The sequence below is a fragment of the Erinaceus europaeus genome, chromosome 23 (genome assembly GCF_950295315.1).
Source record: "Erinaceus europaeus chromosome 23, mEriEur2.1, whole genome shotgun sequence".
Taxonomy (NCBI): domain Eukaryota; kingdom Metazoa; phylum Chordata; class Mammalia; order Eulipotyphla; family Erinaceidae; genus Erinaceus; species Erinaceus europaeus.
The window spans coordinates 13,731,403-13,746,817 of record NC_080184.1 but is presented as its reverse complement, the minus strand read 5'-3'; the positions used below and the strand labels follow the sequence as shown (position 1 = coordinate 13,746,817).

General features: G+C 59.3%; 2 protein-coding genes across 5 annotated transcripts; one reads left to right on the top strand and one right to left on the bottom strand.

Annotated features, from left to right (window-relative positions):
* Positions 1–1,527: 1,527 nt before the first annotated feature.
* C23H19orf67 (chromosome 23 C19orf67 homolog) lies at positions 1,528–8,627 on the top strand. 3 transcript variants are annotated; one of them, XM_060181410.1, is made up of 6 exons: positions 1,528–1,973; positions 3,755–3,899; positions 5,786–5,886; positions 6,009–6,170; positions 6,496–6,630; positions 8,258–8,627. In XM_060181410.1, exons 1-6 carry the CDS (start codon positions 1,627–1,629, stop codon positions 8,421–8,423), a joined length of 1,056 nt encoding a protein of 351 aa, XP_060037393.1. In that variant the 5' UTR covers positions 1,528–1,626; the 3' UTR covers positions 8,424–8,627. The 3 variants fall into 3 exon arrangements, with proteins under 3 accessions (XP_060037393.1, XP_060037392.1, XP_007532512.2); XM_060181409.1 differs by having other exon boundaries at positions 1,530–1,973; positions 3,758–3,899; positions 5,985–6,170; XM_007532450.2 differs by having other exon boundaries at positions 1,532–1,973; positions 5,985–6,170.
* A 1,844-nt stretch (positions 8,628–10,471) lies between these two features.
* On the bottom strand, positions 10,472–13,197 carry MISP3 (MISP family member 3). 2 transcript variants are annotated; one of them, XM_060181858.1, is made up of 3 exons: positions 12,445–13,196; positions 11,292–11,365; positions 10,474–11,158 (listed from the first exon to the last, which is right to left on the bottom strand). In XM_060181858.1, the coding sequence occupies exons 1-3, from the start codon at positions 12,857–12,859 to the stop codon at positions 11,141–11,143; spliced, it is 507 nt and encodes a 168-aa protein (XP_060037841.1). In that variant the 5' UTR covers positions 12,860–13,196; the 3' UTR covers positions 10,474–11,140. The 2 variants fall into 2 exon arrangements, with proteins under 2 accessions (XP_060037842.1, XP_060037841.1); XM_060181859.1 differs by lacking the exon at positions 11,292–11,365 and having other exon boundaries at positions 10,472–11,158; positions 12,445–13,197.
* Positions 13,198–15,415: the final 2,218 nt, after the last annotated feature.

Here is a 15,415-nt window from a genome sequence, read left to right as displayed (position 1 = left end):
GCATCTGCCAGAGCTCGGCAGGGCTCTGAGGACTCATAAAATAGGGGCCAGGCAGTGGTTCACCTGGTTAAGCAGTCACATCACAGTGTTCAAGGACTCAGCTTCCAGACCCCGTCCCCACCTGCACAAGTGGTGAAGCAGGGCTGCAGGTGTCTGTCTCCCTCAAATTTTTCTCTATCCAGTAATAAATAAATAAAAATACTTTAAACCCCCCCCCCCCAGAGCAGCCAGCCAGAATACACATCATGGGGGATTTTGGAGACCTTCAAAAAAAAGGGGGGATTCTGGCGGTAGCACAGCAGCACAGCGGGTTAAGCGCAGGTGGCATGAAGCGCAAGGACCCACATAAGGATCCCCCCGCATAAGGATCCTGGTTCGATCCTCTGGCTCCCCACCTGCCGGGGAGTCGCTTACCAGGCTGAAGCAGGTCTGCAGGTGTCTGTCTTTCTCTCCCCCTCTCTGTCTTCCCCTCCTCTCTCCATTTCTCTCTGTCCTAGCCAACGACGACGACACCACCAACAATAATGACAAGAATAAAACAAGGGCAACAAAAGGGAATAAATAAATATTATATATATACCTGGTGGTGGCGCACCTGGTTGAGCACACATGTTACAGTGAGGGAGGACTGGGGTTGGAGCCCCCGGTCCCCACCTGCAGGGGGAAAGCTTTATGAGTGATGAAGCAGGGCTGCAGGTGTCTGCCTGTCTCTCTCCCTCTCTATCACCCCCTTCCCTCTTGATTTCTAGCCGTCTCTGTCCAATAAATAAAGATGATAAAAAAATTAAAAAATCATTTTTAAAAGTTGATATATATATATATATGGAGGTGTGGTTACGATGCTATGGACGCCTCCCCCCAAAAAAATTAAATAATACCTTTTGGGAGTTGGGGTTAGGGTACACCACCACCCCGCAAATTTAAGGGGCGCTGCACCCCCCAACCCCCACCCCAGTTTGGATATATTTTGCAGATCCCGGCACCTAGAGACCAGTCCTGGAGTCCAGTCGCTCCGGGTTGGGGCGGGGCAGCCCAGGTGGGAGCGTTGGGAACCCCTGCCCCTGGCTCGGGAGCACGCCCCGCATCCCCGCGCATCCCCGCGCATCCCCGCGCATCCCCGTGTATCCCCGCATCCCCGAGTATCCCCGCGCATCCCCGCGCATCCCCGCGCATCCCCGCATCCCCGAGTATCCCCGCGCATCCCCGCATCCCCGCGCATCCCCGCGCATCCCCGTGTATCCCCGCATCCCCGAGTATCCCCGCGCATCCCCGCATCCCCGCGCATCCCTGCGCATCCCCGCGCATCCCCGAGTATCCCCGCATCCCCGAGTATTCCCGCATCCCCGCGCATCCCCGAGTATCCCCGCATCCCCGCGCATCCCCGAGTATCCCCGCGCCCCCGCGAATCCCCGCATCCCCGCGCATCCCCGAGTATCCCCGCGTCCCCACGCTCCCGCGCATCCCCGCGCCCCCGGAGCGCGCGCCCCGCCGCCGGCTGGAAAGTTCAAACGAGGCGTCGGTCGCGTCGGCTGGGGCGGTGGCGGCGGGTCTCGCAGGCCGCTGCCCGTGTGTCCCCCGCCCGGGTCGTGACCGCCAGCCCCCCGGACGCCCCCGCTGACCCCCCGCATGGCGAGTGAGCCGTGGTTTGGGGAGCCCCCGCTCCCCGACGGCTTGGAAAGTGCGGCTCCCCAGTGGCCCACGCCTCCCCCCGGGAGACCCGGGGACCCCGGCCCCCCGGAGGAAGAGGAGCAGGAGCAGCGAGGAGCCCAGCAAGAAGGGAGGGCCCCGCAGCCCCCCGCGCCCCTGCCGGAGCCCCCCGTCCCCGCAGCCCCGACGGCGCGCTCCCCGGAGACCCCCGAACCCCCCGGGCCCCCGGTGCGCCTGGCCCTGGAGGCCATGTTCAGCCCGGTCACCGAGCAACTCCGCTACCTGCTCAAGAAGGCCGGCGACTTCCAGAACTACCTGCTCTTCAGGTGTGGGGTGGCGGGAACGAGGGGGACCCCATCCCCACAAAGCCCCTGCAGGTCTCAGGAGCAGGGTCTGGACATGAGGGGGGGGGGGGCGGAGCAGGGAGAGTTCTGTGCGCCTTTGTGGTTTGTTCTATTTGATTATTTTTTTAATGTTTATTTAGTTATTTATTTTCCCTTTTGTTGCCCTTGTTGTTTTATTGTTGTAGTTATTATTGTTGTTATTGATGTCGTCGTTGTTGGATAGGACAGAGAGAAATGGAGAGAGGAGGGGAAGACAGAGAGGGGGAGGGAAAGACAGACACCTGCAGACCTGCTTCACCGCCTGGGAAGCGACTCCCCTGCAGGTGGGGAGCCGGGGCTTGAACCGGGATCCTTATGCCGGTCCTTGCGCTTTGCGCCACCTGTGCTACCGCCCGACTCCCTATTTATTTATTTATTTTTTTAAATTCCTTTTTGTTGCCCTTATTGTTTTATTGTTGTAGTTCTTATTGCTGTTGTTGATGTCGTCGTTGTTGGATAGGACAGAGAGAAATGGAGAGAGGAGGGGAAGACAGAGAGGGGGACAGAAAGACAGACACCTGCAGACCTGCTTCACCGCCTGGGAAGCGACTCCCCTGCAGGTGGGGAGCCGGGGGCTCGAACTGGATCCGTGTGCCGGTCCTTGTGCTTTGTGCCACATGCGCTTAACCGGCTGTGCTACCTCCTGACTCCCATCTTTTTTTTTTTTAATTGACTAGAGACAGAGAAACTTGAGAGAGGAGGGAGAGAGAGACACACCTGCAGCCCTGCTTCACCACTCAAGAAGCTTTTCCCCTGCAGGTGAGGACCTGGGGCTTGAACCGTGGTCCTTAAGCATTGTGACATGTGCTATCAACCAGGTGTGCCACCACCTGGCCCATTATCATCTTTATTGGATAGAGACAGCTTGAAATCCAGAGGAAGGAGGAAACAGAGAGGGAGAGAGACAGAGAGACAGAGAGACCCCCGCAGCTCTGCTTCACCACTCATGAAGTTTCCCCCTGCAGGTGGGGACCTGGGACTTGAACCTGGGTCCTTGCGCACTGTGACGTGTGTGCTCAGCCAGCTGTGCCATCTGCCTTCTTCCATGTTCAAATTTATTTATAACTTCTTTTTTCCCCCCCCGAGCCCGGCTGAGCTCTGGCTGATGGTGGTGCTGGGGATTGAACCCGGGACCTCAGAGCCTCAGGCAGGAGAGTCTTTGTAGTATTTCATTTATGTATTTGATGACAGAGATAGGAGATAGGTAGATAGATAAGTAAATAGATGAGAGAGAGAGACAGAGACAGAGAGAGAGAGAGAGAGAGAGTCCGAGTCCAAAGCCCTGCTGAGCTCTGGCTGATGCTGGTGCTGGGGATTGAACCCGGGCCCTCAGAGCCTCAGGTGGGAGAGACTGTTGCAGAACCATCCTGCTGTCTCCCCCCTGCTCCCTGGCTTTAAACTTGGGGTGGGGGAGTCAGGTATGGAATAAAGCTAATTCGAGTTAGCTTAGCCCCCTCCCCCTAATGGCAGGAGACCCCCCAGGAATACATTCCTGGGGGTCCCGTCCCCCAGCCCCCCAACCACATTCACACACACATTCATTGGCGTCACCTGGGAGCCCAGGTAGGTGTTAGTACCAGGCCAGCAGCATTCCCCCAGTGTTCCGGGGGGCCTGGCCCTGGGTGGGAGGAGAACTCAGCCATCATGGGGAGCAGGGAGATGGGAGAGGCCCCTTCTCATGCCCAGGGAGGCCCACCCACCCCTATCTCTCTCTCTCTCTCCAGCAGGGACCGAGTACAGAAGGAACAGCTGGCCCGCGCCATGCCCACCTTCCTGCAGACGTGCCAGCCCTACTTCCTGTACCTGGAGGCCACGGCCAGGAGTGTGCCCCCCATCTATGGCGCCCTGCAGGAGCTGGTCCGGAAGGGGGTGCGTGGGGGGTGCCCTGAGATCCCAGGCCCACCTTTAAATAATTTTTGTCTAGACTTAGGGTCTGGGTGGTGGTATACAAGTTTCCATGTACAGGGACCCAGGTTCAAGCCCCTGGTCCCCAGCTGCAGGGGGAAGAAGCTTTATGAGTGGTGACGCTGGGCTGCAGGGGTCTCTCTCTCTCTCTCTCCATATATATATATATATATATATATATATATATATATATATATATTTTTTTTTTTTTTTTTTTTTTGTCTCCAGGGTTATCACTGGGGCTTGGTGCTGGCTCTATGAATCCACTGCTCCTGGAGGGCATTTTTTTTACCTTTTTTTAATTATCTTCTTTTTTCAGTATTAATTTTCCCTTTTGTTGCCCTTGTTGTTTTATTGTTGTAGTTATTATTGTTGCTATTGATGTCATCGTTGTTGGATAAGACAGAGAGACATGGAGAGAGGAGGGGAAGACAGAGAGGGGGAGAGAAAGGCAGACACCTGCAGACCTGCTTCACCGCCTGGGAAGCGACTCCCCTGCAGGTGGGGAGCCGGGGGCTCGAACCGGGATCCTTACACCGGACCTTGCGCTTTGTGCCACCTGCACTTAGCCTGCTGCACTACCACCTGACTTCCGAATTTTATTTATTTATTGGATAGAGGACAGCCAGAAATTGAGACAGGAGGTGGCGGTAGAGAGGGAAAGAGACAGAGAGACACCTGCAGACCTGCTTCACCGCCTGTGAAGCGACTCCCCTGCAGGGGGGGGGGGGCAGGGGCTTGAAACCTGGGTTCTTCTGTCTGGGAATTTTAAAAAATACTTTTAATATATTTTTTAGTAGCTTGGAAGGGGGCACAGTGGATAAAGTGCTAGACTCTCAGGCATAAGGTACTGAATTCCATCCCATCATCACAGGGGTGTGTGTGTGTGTGTGTGTGTGTGTGTGTGTGTGTGTGTATAAATTTGAGCAAAGGAACAGTGGTTCTCCTGCCTGAGGCTCTGAGATCCCAGGTTCAAACCCCTGCACCACCATCAGCCAGAGCTCAGCAGGGCTCTGGGGAAGATAATTAATAATAATAATAATAATAAGGCTGAGAAGATAGCACAATGATTCTGCAAAAAGACTTTGCTGCCTGAGACTCTGAGGTCCCAGCTTCAATCCCCAGCACCACCATCAGCCAGAGCTCAGCTGGGTTCAGGTAAAGAAAGAAGGAAAGGAGAGTCGGGCAGTAGCACAGCGGGTTAAGCGCACATGGCACAAAGTGCAGGGACCAGCCTAAGGATCCTGGTTTGAGCCCCCAGCTCCCCACCTGCAAGGGAGTCGCTTCACAGGCGGTGAAGCAGGTCTGCAGGTGTCTGTCTTTCTCTCCCCCTCTCTGTCTTCCCCTCCTCTCTCCATTTCTCTCTGTCCTGTCCAAAAAACGATGACATCAATAACAACAATAATAATAACCACAACAATAAAACAACAAGGGCAACAAAAGGGAATAAATAAATACATACTTTAAAAAATATTTTATTTATTAATGAGAAAGATAGAAGAGAGAGAGAGAAAGAACCAGATGTCACTCTGGCACATACATGTGCTGCTGGGGATCAAACTCACGACCTCATGCTTGAGAGTCTAGTGCCTTAGCCACTGCGCCACCTCCCGGACCGCAGCTTCCCCTGTTCTTTATCCCTCTGGGAGTCTGGACCCAGATTCTTTCTGGGGAGCCGAAGGTGGGAGTTCTGGCTTCTGTCATTGCTTCTCTGCTGGACATGGGTGTTGGCAGGTGCATCCACACCCCCACTCTAGGCTTTTTGGGTTGCTCCATCTTAGGGTTTGGGGGGCAGGTGGGGCACCCCTGGCTGGCCGGGGGATTCTCAGGCTGTCTCTCTCCCGGAGCAGCTGTTGGACATCTCCCAGCAGCTGACGCTGCGGCTGGAACAGCTGGTGCTCATGTACGCCTCCTGTGGCTTCGTGGGGCTGGATGACACGGACCCCTTGAGGTAGGACGGACACGGGGCGGGGGGAGAGGAGGAACAGCCTGAGGACAGCAGAGTCCATCCCCCACCGTCACCTCCCCGCCCTCCCCGTGTCCTACCAGCACCTCCTGCTTCTTCTGCGGAAGGTTCTCCATCGGCCCTGCCCACGAGGTGTCCATCTTCCGCTACTGTGTCCCAGCCGCCTACACGGCCGCCCGCTTCCCACGTTACCTGTACAAGAGGATGCGTTGGAACCTGGAGACCATCCAGGAGCCCGGGGTCCGGGGGCAGGACCCCCATGTGGAGTAGTGAGTACCCTCAACACACACAGCCTCTAATACCGAGTCCAAGCCCTCTAGGCCCAGGTTAGGTAAGTCACATCCCCCCACCAAAATACAAGTCCTGGCCTTTTATATGCATTGCCCCATCAAAATAAAAGTCCTCACCTGGGGAAACAAAAAACAAAGAAAGAGACTAGAGAGGAAGGAGATGAAGGCCAGATTCCATCCTGATCACTGGAGGGCGGTTTCTGAGGAGGCTTCAGCCACCTCCTTGCGCCAAGGGAAGAAGCTGGGGTGGGGGAATCTGACCCCCCTTTCACTGTGACAACCCCCACCCCGCCCCACCCCACAGCTACTTTCTGTGCTATCGGGACACGTGGGAAGACACAGGGAAGAGCCCCGCCAACTCGTGCCCTCAGATTCAGAAGCTGTGGTCCATCGGGCGCTGGGTGCCCCTGGGGCCCCCTGATGAGGACCTGTATTCCTGGTAGGTGCCCGTCAGGAGGGGCTGAACCCCCCCCAGAAAAAAAAAAGACAACATCGGGGGAGGGAGACCAAAGACAGAAGGAACTGCAACTCGGGGGGAGTTTCTATTTTATTTAAGCCTTTTTGACTTCTTACGTTTTTTCTTCAAGATATTGATTGATTTATTATTGGATAGAGACAAGAGAGAAATGGAGAAGAGAGAGGGAGATAGAGAGGGGAGAGAGACAGAGAGACACCTGCAGTCCTGCTTCACCACTTGTGAAGCTTTCCCCCTGCAGGTGGGGACCGGGGTCTTGAACCCAGGCCCTTGCGCACTGTAATGTGAGCACTTCACCAGGTGCACCACCACCTGGCCCCCAAATGTTTTTTTTATTTATTATTGGATAGAGACAGAGAGGAACTGAGAGGGAAGGAGGTGACAGAGAGGGAGAGAGGCAGAGACACCTGCAGCCCAGTTCCACCACTCCTGAAACATCGCCCCTGCAGGTGGGGAGTGGGGACTTGAACCCGGGTCATTGTGTGTACCTAACCAGGTACACCACCATCTGGCCCCTAATTTTGTTTTGTTTTTGTTTGTTTTTAATGAACATGAGAGGAAGACATAGAGAAAATCCAGGAGAGCCCTGTTCAGCTCTGGCTGCTGGCGGTGCTGGGGATTGAACCTGGGACCTCAGAGCCTCAGGCAGGAGAGTCCATTTGCAGAACCCCTGTGCTGTCTCCCCAGCCCTGATATTTTACTTTTTTTTTTTTTTAACAGAGCCCTGCTCAGCTCTGGCTTATGGCAGGTGTGGGGGATTGAACCTGGGGACTTGAGAGCCTCAGGCATGAAAGTCTCTTTGCAGAACCATTATGCTATATCCTCACCCGATATTTTACTTTTTTAATGAGAGAGAAAGAGTCAGGAGACAGAAAGTACAGAGAGAGATAAAACTCTGACGCCTTATCCACTGCACAGCCCCCTCTCCCAGGGCCGCTCAATACTTAATTCTGTGCTAGATTCTTGCAAGCCTCTGAGGATGTCTGAAAACTTCACCCGAAGCAGGGAGGCTAGAGAGGAGACAGATTCCCCCCAGTCCTGATGCCCTGGGGAGCAATGCCAGCATCCACCTGGGCCCTCAAAGGCGCTTTTAGTGCAGGGCGGGGTGGCAGGCCCGGTGGAGGAGGCCTGTAGTTATACACACCCCAGTTGTTTGCAAGAGAGAGAGAGAGAGAAGGGGTTGAAAGCCAGGTGCCCAGAGACGTTGACTGTCAGCCCCCAGGACACACAGCATGCTGAGATGACCAGGGCTGAGTTCTTGGTGGGTTTCTGCTCCCTGGGCTCCCCAGACCTTAGCGCTCTCCGGAGGTGCTTGGAATACAGAGGTGCATGGTGCATGGCGGTGCATGGTGCATGGTGCATGGCGGTGCATGGTGCATGGTGCATGGCGGCGCGTGGTGCACGGCGGTGCGTGGTGCATGGCGGTGCGTGGTACATAGTGCATGGCGGCGCGTGGTGCATGGTGCATGGCGGCGCGTGGTGCATGGTGCATGGCGGCGCGTGGTGCATGGAGCGTGGGGGTGCTTGGTGCACGCGGCGTGGGGGTGCATGGGGCGCTGTTAACCCGGCTGCACCGCCCCCCCAATTCCAGGATCCTGTGCTCACAGCCACCGGGCGACTACCAGCAGCTGCTGACAATCGGCTTCGAGGAACCGTCGCACGTGCTGGCCACCGACCTGCTGGTGCAGATCCTCACCGGCCAGGCCGCCCCGGCCCGGCCCCCCAGCACCGCCTGGACCGCCCCCTCGGGGACTTGAACCCGGGGCCGCAGGAGCCAGCCAGCTAGCCAGAACCAGGGCGGGGCAGGCAGCGATGGGGGTCAAATATAAACATTTAAAAGGGGGGGGTCCCTTGGTTCCTTCAGCCCTGCTGGCCTGGCCTGCAAAGCCCCGAGTCGGGGGTCCCTAATCCTGGGCAACCCAGGCCCCGCCGCCGAGCTGCAATAAAGAGCCTAGAAAAGAGGTCACTGTGCTCCGAGCGCTCGCCCCGCCCTCCCTGCACGCGCGAGGCCTCCTGGGAGTCGTAGTTCCGACGAGCCCGGTATGGACTCGGCGCATGCGCACAGACGCCCGCCGGAACTTCCGCTTTCACGCCCCAAAAGGGAAGTGAGCGAGCGCCTAGTCAACAACCGGAACCCAGCAAAACCACAAGTTTTAGGTCTCTGGGAAGTTCCACGCCCACCGAGGGGGTGGGTTGGGAGGAAAAGAGGGGTCCGGAAGCTACGCCTCCGCCACGGGACTTATGATCCGGAAGCGGTTGTCAAGGGGGGGGGGGGGAATGTGTGTGTGCTCAGACTGCGTTTCCCAGTATGCCCCGCGGGCGGCCCGCTGCCGAGACTCGGATTCCCGGCGTCCCTCGCGGGCGGTGGCGGAGTCGAGACTACAATTCCCGGCGTCCTTAGCGGGCGGTGTGTGACGGAGACTACAGTTCCCGGCGTGCCTCGCGGGCGATCCCTTGCCAAAGGGCCCAGGGATTCAGAGGCTCCAGCTAGTTGGTTTTTCTGGGGGGGTGAAGCGGGGACCCAGGGGTGGCCCCTCGTGGAGTGTCCTATATATATAGGGAGAGAGAGAGAGAGGTTCTGCAGCCCTGCTCCACCGCTCATGAAGCTTCCACCCTGCAGGAGACTTGGAGTCCTTGAACCCGGGTCCTTGCGCATAGTGACAGGTGCGCCACCGCCCTGCCCCATTATATATGTTTGCAGGTTTGATCGATTGATTGATTCGCACAAGATGGAAGCAGAGCCTCCCTCTGGCACCTGCGATGGCGGGGATGGAAGCCAGGATTTCATGCCTGAGAGGCCACTGCTTTATCCGCTGCGCCTCCTCCTCCCGGCAGCCCCCTTGCTTCCAATTTTTTTAGGAGAGAGAGCAGGGTGCCAGGAAGTGGATAAACTTGGGGCCTCGGGTTTGCAAAACATGTACGTTAACAGCTGATCCAGCAGAGGAGAGAGAGAGAGAGAGAGAAAGGAAGAGAGAAAGAGGGAGAGGAGCCGCCCACCCCCATCCCAGCACTGGATCTTCTTTTGCTGCTGCGCGGTCTCCCCTGTGGTGCTGGAGGCTTGAACCTCTGTTGTGTTGAGGCAGACACACTATGTGCTGTAGCATGTATGAAGCTCTACTGTGTCCGTGTGTCTGTGTGTCCGTCTGGGGCTTGAACCCAAAGCCTCTTCCATAAGCCACTTCCCCAGGTCCCCAAATCCAGAACGTTTTCAGATCTTTTTATTATTATTTTTATTTTTATTATTATCTAACAAATGACTTTATTTTTAAGGAATCTTGGTGTGGCTCTCCTCCTCCGCCTCAGGCATGACAGTCTGTTTGCATAACCATTATGCTATCTACCCCTGCCTAGATCTTTTTATTATTATTAGCTTTTAAATTTATCTTTCTTTATTGGATAGAGGGAGCCAGAAGTCGACAAGGAAGTGGAAGACAGACACCTGCAGCCCCGCTTCACCGCTTGTAGAGTTTCTCCCCCTGCAGGTGGGGGCCCGGGTCTCGAACCCGCGTCCTTTATGAACTGCAGCGCGTGCGCTCAGCCCGGTGGCCACCGCCCGGCCCCGCCCTGATGTTTCTGGTCGCTGGTCGCTGTCGCCTCCTGGGGTGGGCGGGGGCTGCAATGCTCGTCCTGGCCGCCAGGGGGCAGCAGGGCCTGGCCGGCCCGTAAGCGGGGACCCCCACCCCCACCCCCGCCACTCCGCCCCCAACAAACTGGGGAAACCCGACAGCCGCGTTGCTCAGTCCTTCCCTCGCTTCACCCCCAGAAAAAAAATCAAATCAAATCAATGAAACGCGGGCTTCCCAGGAAGGAGCTTTATTGGGGGGGTTTGCAGCAGAAGTGGGGGGACCCCATTTGACTATGCCAGAGGGAGAGGGGATGGGCTGGGCAGTAGGTTAAGGTGCTGGGGGTGCAGGCGGTTTGGGAGTGTGGGGAGGATCTGGGGTGCAGGAGGTTGGGAAGGATTTGGGGTGCAGGCGGTTTGAGGGTGTGGGAGGATTTGGGGTGCAGACGGTTTTGGGGTGTGGGAGGATTTGGGGTGCAGGCGGTTTAGGGGTGTGGGGAGGACCTGGGGTGCAGGAGGTTGGGGAGGATTTGGGGTGCAGGCGGCTTGAGGGTGTGGGAGGATTTGGGGTGCAGGAGGTTTGGGGGTGCAGGGAGGACCTAGGGTGCAGGTGGCTTGGCAGTTGGGGTGCAGGGAGGATTTGGGGGTGCAGGAGGTTTGGCGGTGCAGGGGGTTTGGCGGTGAAAGGAGGATTTGGGGTGCAGGGGTGCGGATGGGGAAGAAAGCACTTGGAACAGGGTGGCCCGTGAGTTCAAGTGCAAGTTGAAGGCCGCTGGACTCGCGCTTCCTGCACACAGTCCGCTGGGCGCCCCCAAAACCCGACCCCGAGGAGTGACCGCCGTGTCCCCCTGGCAAGCATGGAGGGGGTCTCCCCATCAGGCAGGGGTGTCCCCCAGTCTGTCTCTGGGAACCTCACGGCTTCCGTTCACCCTGCGAAGGGGACAGACAGACGGGGGGGGGGGTGTGTGTTCAGGACCACCATTCCCCCCACCCCGAGTCCAAGGGAGGAGGGGGGACACTTGGGAAGTCTGGGGGTGCAGGGGGTGAGGACTGGGGCCCCCACCTGCTCCAGGCCGATCTCCGGGGCTTGCTTGCGGGGGGGCCAGATGACCACCAGCTTCCCGTCTCCCCTGCTCTCTGCGGGCAGAAGGGGCGCTCAGATTTGGGGGCTCAGATCTGGGGGCTCAGATTTGGGGGCTCAGTTTTGGGGGCTCGGATCTGGGGGTTCAGTTTTGGGGGCCTGGACCTGGGGGCTCAGTTTTGGGGGCTCGGATCTGGGGGCTCAGTTTTGAGGATCAGATCTGGGGGCTCAGTGTTGGGGGTTCATTTTTGTGGGCTGGGATTTGGGTGGCTCAGTTTTGGGGATCAGATTTGAGGCCTCAGTTTTGGGGCTCAAATTTGGGGTCTCACTTTTGGGGGGTCTAGCAGGTGTCACAGTGGGAGTGAGGAAGGGGGAAGGTGCTGCGAGCCGCCCGGGTGGATGGACTGCGCCCCTCAAGCGCGCAAGGCACCCCAACATTCCCGGGAAAGGAGCCCCAAGATGTGTAGCGTGCACCCCCAACCCGGCGCGTTTGGCGATGAGGCGCCCCCACCAAGCGGACCCCGGGGTCTCCGAGACTGAGAAAGGGGAGGGGGCCCCCAAGGGTGTCCCAGAGTTGGGGGGCACAGGGAGCGGGAGTCGGGGGTGTCCTGGAGTGCGGGTGCAGGGGTGTCCAGAGTGAGAGGGCCCCAGAGGGAGGGGATGTCTGCAGCGGGGTGCGGGGGCTCGTCCCGACTGGGGTGCGGGGGGGGTCGTCCCGACTGGGGTGCGGGGGGGTCGTCCCGACTGGGGTTCGCGGGGGTCGTCCAGACTGGGGTGCGGGGGGGGTCGTCCCGACTGGGGTGCGGGGGGGTCGTCCCGACTGGGGTTCGCCGGGGTCGTCCAGACTGGGGTGCGGGGGGGTCGTCCCGACTGGGGTGCGGGGGGGTCGTCCCGACTGGGGTGCGGGGGGGTCGTCCAGACTGGGGTGCGGGGGGGTCGTCCCGACTGGGGTGCGGGGGGGTCGTTCCGACTGGGGTGCGGGGGGTCGTCCCGACTGGGATGCGGGGGGTCGTCCAGTTGGGGTGCGGCGGTCGTCCTGACTGGGGTTCGCGGGGGGGTCGTCCCGACTGGGGTGCGGGGGCTCGTCCAGGCTGGGCTGCGGGGGTCGCGAGCGGGGTGCGGGGGTGGCGCTCACCGGCCAGGCTGGGCGCGGGTTCGGGGCTGTCGTCCAGGTGACACTGGCGCCGCCACTCCCGCTCGCGCTCGCGGGCCCGACGCACCTCGTCCTGCAGCCGCGGGGGCGCGCGGGGCGCGGCGGGCGCGGGGCCCCCCTCGAAGAGGCGGCGCAGCTCGCCAAGCGGGGGCGCGGGGGTCGGGGGTCCCGCGGGCGCCCCCTGGCGGCCGGCCTCGCGCTCGATGTCGCGGCGCATGCGCGCCCCCGCCCGTGCGCGCGCCAGGCCCCGCGGGGGCGCGCGGGGGGCGGGGCGCGGCGGGGGCGGCAGCGGCAGCAGCTCGGTGCCTTCGGGCCGCGGGTTCAAGCCCCGGCTCCGGCGGAGACTCTCCTCGCGCTCGCGGCCGCGCCGGATCTCCCGCTCGATCGGTGTCTCCATGGGCCGGGGGGTCGCCCCGGGGTGGGGGTGCGGGGCGAACCCCCAGCCTGGAGGCCCGGCTCGGGGACGTGCTTCCTCCGCTCCGGCGTCCGCTGGGGGCCCCCTCTGTACCCCCAAAGGGCGTTCCCGGGGTCCTGATGTCCGGGGGTGCGCTCGGAAGACGACCGGGCTTGGGGAGCGCTGGGGGGCCGGAGTGGAGGGCCCCTGTGTCCGCAGGTGTCCAGCCGGCCTCTCGGACCCGCCCTCGGCCGGGGTCAGCCCGGGGCGCCGCCTCTGCACCTGTCCGAGGCCCCTGGCTCCGCCCCTGGGCGGGGCGCCCCCTCATCCCCCTCCCCCCGCAGCGCCCCGGCCGCTCAGGGCGCGCGGAGTCTTGCGAGAGAGGAGCCCCCCCCCCGCACCCCTGCCCCCGCTGGGCAGCACCCCGGAACCCAGCTGGAAATGGGTGTCTGCTGGGGTGTCTCCACCCAGCACCCTGCCCTCGCTGGGCAGCACCCCGGAACCCAGCTAGAAGAGGGGTGCACAGGGTGTCTGCTGAAAGTCCCTCCCCGCACCCCTGCCCCCGCTGGGCAGCACCCAGGAACCCAGCTGGATATGGGTGTCTACTGGGGGTGTCCTCCCCAGCACTCTGCCCCGGCTAGGCAGCACCCCGGAACCCAGCTAGAAGAGGGGTGCACAGGGTGTCTGCTGAAAGCCCCCCCGCACCCCTGCCCCCGCTGGGCAGCACCCCGGAACCCAGCTAGAAGAGGGGTGCACAGGGTGTCTGCTGAAAGCGAAAGTCCCCCCCCCGCACCCCTGCCCCCGCTGGGCAGCACCCCGGAACCCAGCTGGATATGGGTGTCTACTGGGGTGTCCTCCCCAGCACTCTGCCCCGGCTAGGCAGCACCCCGGAACCCAGCTAGAAGAGGGGTGCACAGGGTGTCTGCTGAATGTTCCCTCCCCCGCACCCCTGCCCAGGCTGGGCAGCACTCTGGAATCCAGCTGGAAATGGGTGTCTACTGGGGGTGTCCTCCCCAGCACCCTGCCCCGGCTAGGCAGCACCCCGGAACCCAGCTAGAAGAGGGGTGCACAGGGTGTCTGCTGAAGGTCCCCCCAGCACCCTGCCCCACTCACTGGGCAGCACCCTGGAATCCAGCCGGAAGTGGGGTGCACAGGGTGTCTGCTGGGGTTACCCACTCCTGTAACCACATAGAGACCAGCCTGCCCATGGCTGCTGCCCGCCCCCCCAAATACACACACTTAGCACTCAAATCCATTCGGACAGGGCACCCCAGCTCCCCTCCCCACCCCAGGGCGCCCCCTCACCCCCACCTTGGGGGTCGCCAGGACGGAGGAGGCCCCAGCAAGGCCCAGAAGGTGGCAGGGGGTGTGTGGGGGGGACTGTGTGCTAAGCGGGAGGGACGCAGCCCCCTCCCCCAGTGAGCTCGATGTCTGGTCCCCATTCTTTTGTTTGCTTGTGTTTGATTTTACTGGATATTGACAGAGAGAAATGGAGAGGGGAGGGGAAGCTAGAGAGGGAGAGAGTCAGAGAGACACCTGCAGACCTGCTTCGCCGCTTGGTGGAAACCAGGGACTTGAACCCGGGGCCTTGTGCATGATGACAGGTACTCTCAGCCAGGTGTGCCACCCACCGACTGTCTCTTTCTTTCTTTCTTTCTTTCTCTCTTTCTTTCTCTCTCTCTTTCTTTCTTTCTCTCTCTCTCTCTCTCTTTCTCTTTTGTTAAAGCTTTTTAATATATTTATCTATTCCCTTTTGTTGCCCTTGTTCTATTGTTGTAGTTATTATTGTGGTTATTGATGTTATCGTTGTTGGGTAGGACAGAGAGACATGGAGAGAGGAGGAGAAGACAGAGAGGGGGAGAGAAAGACAGACACCTGCAGACCTGCTTCACCGCCTGGGAAGCGACTCACCTGCAGTGGGTGGGGAGCTGGGGGCTCGAACCTGGATTCTTAAGCTGGTCCTTGCGCTTCGCGCCACGTGAGTCTTTCTTTCTTATTAAATTTCGTTTGTTTATTTATGTATTTTGCTCATCTCTGGGGCTTGGTGCCGGCACTACGAATCTACTGCTCCTGGAGGCCATTTTTTCCATTTTATTGGACAGGACAGAGAGAAATTGAAAGAGGAAGGAGAGATAGAGAGATAGAGAGGGACCAGGTGGCGGTGCACCTGGCTGAGCGCACATGTTACAATGTGCAAGGACCCGGGTTCAAACCCCCAGTCGCCGCCTTCAGGGGTGAGCCTTTAAGAGTGGTGAAGCTGGGCTGCAGGTTGCTCTCTCCCTCTCTCTCTCTCCCTCCCTCCCTCTCTCCCTCTCTCCCTCCCTCTCCCTCTCTCTCTCTCTCTCCCTCCTTCCCTCCACTTTACTCTCAATTTCTGGCTGTCTTTATCCAATGAATAAATAAAAATAAATTTAAAAAGGGAGACCAGAGCTCTACTCATTTCTGGCTGCTGGGGATTGAACTTTAGACCTTGGCTACGCAAATCTTTATGCTCTAACCCACCCTTTTCTTTTTCTAACTTGTTAGATTTATTGGGTGCACCTGTCACGAAGAACAGAG

Bases quoted from the DNA above. Each gene is read 5' to 3' on its own strand.
- C23H19orf67 (XM_007532450.2), top strand. From the start codon at position 1,627: ATGGCGAGTGAGCCGTGGTTTGGGGAGCCCCCGCTCCCCGACGGCTTG. The intron at 1,974-3,754 runs GTGTGGGGTGGC...CTCTCTCTCCAG, and splicing joins CAGAACTACCTGCTCTTCAG to CAGGGACCGAGTACAGAAGG. The intron at 6,631-8,257 runs GTAGGTGCCCGT...CCCCAATTCCAG, and splicing joins GATGAGGACCTGTATTCCTG to GATCCTGTGCTCACAGCCAC.
- MISP3 (XM_060181858.1), bottom strand. From the start codon at position 12,859: ATGGAGACACCGATCGAGCGGGAGATCCGGCGCGGCCGCGAGCGCGAG. The intron at 11,366-12,444 runs GTGAGCGCCACC...TTCTGCCCGCAG, and splicing joins ACCCGCGCCCAGCCTGGCCG to AGAGCAGGGGAGACGGGAAG.